This window comes from Anomaloglossus baeobatrachus, chromosome 2, assembly GCF_048569485.1.
Source record: "Anomaloglossus baeobatrachus isolate aAnoBae1 chromosome 2, aAnoBae1.hap1, whole genome shotgun sequence".
Lineage (NCBI taxonomy): Eukaryota > Metazoa > Chordata > Amphibia > Anura > Aromobatidae > Anomaloglossus > Anomaloglossus baeobatrachus.
In genome coordinates, this window is record NC_134354.1 from 476701665 (window position 1) to 476709577 (window position 7913).

The window sequence follows — 7913 nt, forward strand, 5'->3', positions numbered from 1 at the left end:
CGTAGAGATGCCGTGGCATCTCCCGGACCGTCCAGACCTTCTCTCACAAGGTCCGTTTTTCCGCCTGAATTCTGTGGCTCTCGAATTGACGGCGTGGCTCTTGAGTCCTGGCTCTTGACGGCTTCTGGTATTCCTCCTGAAGTCATGTCCACTATGACTCGGGCCCGTAAGTCTTCCTCCGCTAGGATCTATCACAGGACTTGGAAAATTTTCCTGTCATGGTGTCGCTCTACCGACCATCCTCCTTGGCCATTCTCCTTGCCGACCCTTCTGTCTTTTCTACAGTCCGGTCTGCAGCTAGGACTGTTCCTCAACTCTCTCAAGGGACAAGTCTCAGCTCTGTCAGTTCTGTTCCAGCGGCGTCTCGCTCGGCTGGCTCAGGTCCGCACCTTCATGCAAGTCGCGTCTCACATCATTCCGCCTTACCGGCGGCCCTTGGATCCCTGGGACCTTAATTTGGTTCTCACGGTTTTGCAGAAACCCCCCTTTGAGCCTCTTAGGGAGGTCTCTTTGCATCGTCTTTCTCAGAAAGTGGCTTTTCTGGTGGCCATAACTTCCCTCAGGAGAGTCTCTGATTTGGCCGCGCTCTCTTCGGAGTCACCTTTTTTAGTGTTTCATCAAGACAAGGTGGTTCTCCGTCCGACTCCGGACTTTCTTCCTAAAGTGGTCTCCCCTTTCCACCTTAACCAGGACATTACCCTACCTTCCTTTTGTCCGGCTCCTGTTCATCGCTTTGAAAAAGCGCTACATACTCTGGATCTGGTGCGGGCGCTCCGGATCTATGTGTCTCGCACCGCTTCTATTAGGCGGTGCACTTCTCTTTTTGTGCTAACCGCAGGTCGGCGTAAGGGTCTCTCTGCTTCTAAGCCGACCTTAGCCCGTTGGATCAGATCGACCATTTCGGACGCCTACCAGAGTTCTCAGGTGCCTCCCCCGCCGGGGATCAAGGCACATTCGACCAGAGCTGTTGGTGCCTCTTGGGCTTTCAGGCACCAGGCTACGGCTCAACAAGTCTGTCAGGCTGCCACTTGGACTAGCCTGCATACCTTTTCGAAGCACTACCAAGTGCATGCTCATGCTTCAGCAGATGCGAGCTTGGGCAGACGCATCCTTCAGGCGGCTGTCGCCCATTTGTGTAGTTAGGTTTTGCCTACTTCTTACTTTGTTCGGTTTATTTCCCACCCAGGGACTGCTTTGGAACGTCCCATGGTCTGGGTCTCCCATAGGAACGATAAAGAAAAAGAGAATTTTGTTTACTTACCGTAAATTCTTTTTCTTATAGTTCCGTAATGGGAGACCCAGCACCCTCCCTGTTGCCTGTTGGCACTTTCTTGTTCCGCGTGTTATCACCGGCTGTTGTCGTGGACAGAGTTTCCGGTTGTTCCGGCTATTGCTCTGTTCTATTTGTGGGTGGCTATTCTCCTTCAGCTTTTGCACTAAACTGGCTGGGTCTGCTCACCAGGGGGTGTATAAGCTCAGGGGGAGGAGCTACACTTTTAAGTGTAGTACTTTGTGTGTCCTCCACAGGTAGAAGCTAAACACCCATGGTCTGGGTCTCCCATTACGGAACTATAAGAAAAAGAATTTACGGTAAGTAAACAAAATTCTCTTTGTTATCCGTTGGATCTCCATTCTAACTTTATAGTAATAAAGAGCACGTACTCCTTATTCACAAGTAATGCACCAATCTTGTTTGAAGAAATCCTCGCCTCAAAGGCGTTGGTGGCTTTGTTAAAATAACCCCATCGAGCAATAATTGTATGGTCAGGTTGTCTGATAATAAATCATTCTACTGTATTCATGTAAGCAATTGAACTTTATATGCAAATATCTGTTTTTAAAAGATTTTAGAGGGATAGAAAAATTGAAAAACGCTTTTTAATGTTTTTATGCAGATGTAATCTGGCCAGTGTGGTGCTGCAGCTTCTTGTCTTGAGAGTCCCCAACATCCTTACCTTTGATTTTGTGTCAAAACCCTCACCAGGTATGGGCTGATACTAAGAAGTTTTATTCCAAGACATAATCTAACCAGAGTATGCTTTGGTTCTTAAGGAACTCGTACACATTAGACGATATTGAAGGTGTGTGGCTGATGGTCGGGGAGATGTCATTTACACACTTCGAATTGCCAATCTCATTGTTCTCTCAGAGATAAGTCATCGGCTTTCTCATACAGAACACAGGAGCGCTGCTGTGTATGGCAAGGTTGACTAAGATGGCTGTCGGCTGGACGATCTGCAGAAGCATTGTTTGGTTCACATCCATCTGATATGTGTGGCCAGGCTGATAGTTGACTGAAAAGATTTTCAGAACCCTAGTCCAATGGACACTTGGTTAGTCTTTGGCCATCGGACCAGAGCCATGAAAACCTTCTTCTACTTTCCGGCATCCTCAGAGTTCTTGCTGATTAGTAGACTTGGCATAATTTCATTAATACAATGCGATGTCAAAATGATGTTGTACTTGGCCTATTAATCAGAAGGGGCCTCGAGGGTTCTGGCACATGGGAGGAGGGTGCACAGAACGTTTCTCGGGTGGTCACTGTATCGGGATCCTGTGAATCCTTTTGCTCATTTCTATTGGTTCTTAGTTTGTGACTATGTAATGCTTGACAGAAGCTCTTTTAAAGGGGTTCAAGGCCTTTTAGTATTAATGGTATATTCTTGAGATTTCCAGTACACCCGCAAATCATCAGACTCTGTGCTTCTATAGTTGTGCAGGGCGCCTTATTGTTTTTTTTAAAGAGGTATTTTCTACAAATCGAGCCATGAAAATCATTGCTCCATCATACAGTATGCCTTATTATGGAAGATATACTCCTATGGGAAAATATTTCTTTGCGGTAACTATGTATACATTTTATGAGCTGGTTATGTATTAAAATATTAGTTACGATGAAACCTTATTTCTTCAGATTCTATTCGGTCGGCCATTGAGCAGTTAGATCTGCTTGGTGCAGTGGACAGAAAGGAGGATCAAATAATTCTTACACCATTAGGAAAGAAAATGGCTTCTTTTCCTTTGGAGCCTAAGTTTTCAAAGGTAACTATTTGCATATTGATAATAGATGTGTAAGGCTACTTTCACACATCCGGCTGTAGCAGTGCGGCACAATCCGGCGCTCTGCTGAAAAAACGAAACAGTTGTTTTTTTTGCCGCCGGTTTCGTTTTTTCAGCATTGACTTGCATTGGCGCTGCATTGTGCCGCATGGGCTTGCGTTCCGTCCGTTTTTGCCGCATGCGGCAGATTTAGCCGATGCGGCGGCCGGATGGAACGTTCCTTGGCACGTTTTTTCCTCCGGCAAAAAAAACGCATCGCGCCGCATCCGGCCGCTGCGGTGCATTTTTTCAATGCATGCCTATGGACGCCGGCGGCGCGATGCGGCAAAATATGCATCTGGCCGCCGCATGCGGTTTCTTCCACTGCGCATGCTCAGTAGAGTGCCGCAACCGGAAAAAACGGACGGGCCGCATGTAAAAACTTATGCAAAGGATGCGGTGTTTTTGCCGCATCCGTTGCATAGGTTTCACAGCCGGATTGAGCCGCAGTGCTCAAACCGGATGTGTGAAAGTAGCCTAAGGGCTCGCACTCAATATAAGGAGTTTTCTGTGCTCAGAAGGAATATAGTAAAGTTCAGTAGATTTGTGATCCTTCAGCGCTGAAGAGATGACACTTCACGAAGATGCAATCGGTGTATTTTAATGATTCACGACAAGGTAAGTGACAGACCATATCCTAATGTTTCGACTGACTGCCTTTTTCAAGGAAAAAGCCACATTTTTAGATAATGTCTAGTCTGCCACTTACCCTGTCGGTGAATCAGTAAAATACACTTTGAATCTACTTCAAGTGTCATCTCTTCAGTGCCGAAGGTTCACATGCTTATTTGCATACTGATTTTATGAAATATGTCAGGTCATCTGCAAAATAGCTGAAATTGATGTCTTTATATACCCAAAATAGTAGCTTGGGCTAGCCATGGTTTCTGCTGTGAGCTGCCTATATACTGGTATATATGCACTAGGAGATAGTAAGGAAGCCAGCACTGTAGAATCGCACCACAGACTAGATCACTGGATCTTTTACTAGTTACTAAGAACAGGTCAGAAATTTCACCAGGCATTAGCTGTATATTTTTCTTTTTTTCCTTGCAGACTATTCTCATTTCCCCAAAATTTCACTGCACAGAGGAGATCCTGACCATTGTGGCATTGCTGTCCGTGGACAGTGTCCTTCATAATCCTCCTGCCAAGCGGGATGAAGTGCAAGCTGTACGCAGGAAGTTCATTTCTAGTGAAGGCGATCAGATCACTTTACTCAACATCTACCGAGCATTCAAAAACCTGGGCAAAAATAAGGCAAGTTTTACGATTTGCTTTTATACATTTGTTTGGAAAATATTGTCATATCCTTAATCTAAAAGAGAGGTAAAGGCTTTTAAGTCTGCTTTATGTAATTACAGTGTTATTCCCAGCTTTATCATTTATCGTTTAATCACTGCATATCTCTAAATAATTACCTCCTGGACATTCGCCTAATAAGTAGTGATGAGCGAGCGTTACCATGCTCAGTACTCATAATGACTAGTGATGAGCGAGCACTACCATGTTCAGGTGCTCAGTACTCGTAATGACTGGTGATGAGTGAGCACTACTATGCTCAGGTGGTCGGTACTCATAAGTCGTAACGAAGAGTGATGAGCGAGCACTACCATGCTCAGGTCCTCAGTAGTCGAATGCTCAGGGCGCAACTTACACCTGAGTATAATAGAAGTCAGTGGGGGACTCATGCATTTTTCTGGGAGATCTTCCAGAAAAATTTTAATTTTCCACTGATTTCCTTTTATACTCAATACTCGAGTGTAGCCAGTCCGAGAGTCTGACCGACTCATTTCAAGTAACAAGCACATGAGCATGGTGGTGCTCGCTCATTACTAATAGCAAGGAGTTCCATGAACTGTGCATGCTGATTCTACCAGACGCTTTCCCACAGAAATGAATAGAGAGGACTCCTAGCGGGGCTTCTTAAAGGGTTGCCAAAGTGCAGTGCTTAGTCTGTCGACCGTTTTTACTCTTAGGCCATGTGCCCACGGGAGAAAATACCTGCGGATTTTGCAGCGGAAAACATGCAGATTTTCGGGATTTTCCAGACAAATCCGCAGGTTTACGCAAATGCAGACACTCCCCATGTTATCCTATGGGATTTGGGGAGTGCTGTATCAATGCTGCGGTATGTGCGGCTGCGGAAAATGCTGCGTATTTCCCACAGCCGCACGTAACTGCATGTCAGTTATTCGTGAGGATTGTTCCACGCGGATCTCTAGACTTACCTGCCTTGATTGAAGACACCGGAGACTCTCTTCCTTCGGTGTAGAAGAGCGGGACGGAGCCAGGAGTGGGCTGCAAGAGGTGGGCGGGGTCTGCACAAGCTGCAATCATGTGACGGCCCGAGCTCCGGTCATCTGACAGCCGGAGCTCGTCCTGGCCCCGCCATCTTCTCCAGGAGCCGGCTGGAAACCAGGTTGCTGTGCGATACAGGTAAGTATGAACTCACCGATCACTCCAGCACTTGTTCTGCATTGAGGATGCAGTGCCCAAGCCATGGTACTATATCCTCAATGCAGAATGCCCGCACCATAGCCGCAGGACCTCCGCACCCAGCTTATGTGGGATTAGAATATAATAGCACATAGTAATAGATTTGTAATGACTCTTTTTAGATAGTGACTGCCCTTTGATATTAATAAGTTTGCCGCGATATGTACCCTATTCTACGACCTACCGTAATGGATATTAACACAATCTCTAATATTGCTTTGTTCTCTTGCAGGAGTGGTGCAGAGAGAATTTCGTTAACGGCAGAAATATGATGCTGGTTTCAGAGGTTCGTGCTCAACTCAGAGACATTTGTATAAAGGTATCAATCCACTTTCTAATATATTTGACAACTTCTTTTAAATCACCTGTTATGAGACAAAAGCACTGTAAACATGTGCAACTCCCAAATAATTAAACTAGCGTTCGTTTGCCCAGATAAAATATATAGATAGATGATGCCACACAGTATGGAGAATACCTTACCTTGACAGTTTTCACCTATTTATTGGTTGCTTATATCTTAGTTATCTCTGAAAGAGATTTTCCACTACTAACGTGACCACCCTTTAATTTGTCCTAATTCTTCCTAACACTTTCCTAATATACTCCTGCTACCTACCCTGTTCCTATACGCTGATCTCTCTGCAGCGCATATATTCCTTTGTTGATGTTTTAGCTCTGATCCTTCTGGTTTGGAGACCAGAATCGGACCAACGGAGCAGAGCACGTCACTAGTGAGGTATGGCCCCTCTCTGTGAGTGACAGCAGTCTGGGCACAGATGCCCAGATCACACTTCCCTTTCCTCAGCCTGTTTTACAGTGCTGTGCTTTCATGTGACAAGCGCTCTGATGTACCGATCACCAGGTGATATACTATCTAATGATCGGCACATCGCAGAACAAACGTCTTTACAGTGCTTCTTTACAGACTTCTTCTTGCAGACTGCTTTACAGTTAAGTGCTTTGATGTGACAAGCACTGCGTTGTGCAGATCATTAGATAGTATATTACATCGCACGATCTGCAATGCTTGTCACATCAAAGCACCGAACTGTTGAACGGGCTGAGAGGAGTGTTAAGTTAAGGGCATATGTGCGCAGACTATCACTCACAGAGAGGCAGCCCCACCAGTGACGTGTGCTGCTCAGTTGATCCGATTCTAGTCTCCTGACCGGAAGCATCAAAGCTAAAACATCAACATAGCAATATAGGAGCCGCAGAGAGATCAGCTTACAGGAGCAGGGTACGTAGTAGAAGTATATTAGGAAAGTGTTAGTTAGGAAGAGTTAGGACAAATGAAAGAGGGTCACATTAGTTGTGGAAAACCTCTTTAAGCCCTTCTTAAAGGGGCTCCAATGATGATGTGAACAATTTGCATTGTTGCTGTTTTAATCTAACTTGAAATCTATTTCTATAACAGATGTCAATGCCAATAGAGTCATCAAGAACAGATACGCGCAATATCCGACAGTGCTTAGCCCATGGCCTATTTATGAATGCTGCAGAGCTGCAACCAGATGGGACGTACACCACTGTTGAGACACACCAACCTGTGTCTATACACCCCTCGTCCGTCCTTTTCCACTGCAAGCCAGCCTGTGTAATTTACAATGAACTTCTCCATACTTCTAAGTGCTACATGAGAGACTTGTGTGTTGTGGATGCTGACTGGCTGTTCGAGGCCGCACCAGAATATTTTAGAAGGAAATTAAAATCGGGCAAGAACTGAGATGCAACTTGGAAATATTTTATAGTGTTCTACATAGGATTTTACTACAGTGGTCGATCACTGCTCTAAGTGGTACCTATTCCTATAGGAACTGAACTCCTTTATGTGTAAAAATATATTTTATATTCAAATTCTAAAGAGTTAACATTGAATTATTATGTTAGTGTTCTGAACATACTTGCTGGACAGACCTTCCTTACATAGAAATGCTACTATGTCTGTTTCCATATACTCAAGCCTTTGAACAGGTTATAGCTGCTGGACATAAAGTGGAAGCCAAGAAGTCAGCCGGATAGTGAGTGGGTCTGGATGAGAAATCGGCATGGAACATGATGGAACCAGCGGTCCACATGTAAAGCAGAGTGACATGAACACTGTAAAGTAATTTATCAGTGGAGCTGTACTTAAAGGTTGTCTCAATAAAAGCATGGGTGGCATATCGCTGGCGTAAGCCCACAATGCCCTGTCAGATGTGACTAACTATCGGCAGCAGTAGAAATGTTCTGTGCCACTTCTTCTGGCCAGATGTATTTTAAGATTACCTCAAGGAAGTTACATGTACCCTTTCTTCATCTTTACCATGAAA

The 7913-nt window shown here is 45.0% G+C and overlaps 1 protein-coding gene across 1 annotated transcript in view; it reads left to right on the forward strand.

Moving 5' to 3' along the window:
- DHX33 (DEAH-box helicase 33) overlaps nt 1-7458 on the forward strand; it is a 43943-nt gene extending 36485 nt beyond the window's left edge. Inside the window, exons 8-12 of the mRNA XM_075336384.1 lie at nt 1896-1984; nt 2915-3042; nt 4156-4359; nt 5831-5917; nt 7019-7458. Of these exons, the coding sequence (XP_075192499.1) occupies nt 1896-1984; nt 2915-3042; nt 4156-4359; nt 5831-5917; nt 7019-7327 (817 nt within the window). The 3' untranslated portion in view covers nt 7328-7458. The remainder of the gene's footprint in view (nt 1-1895; nt 1985-2914; nt 3043-4155; nt 4360-5830; nt 5918-7018) is intronic.
- The last annotated feature ends 455 nt before the right edge of the window (nt 7459-7913 follow it).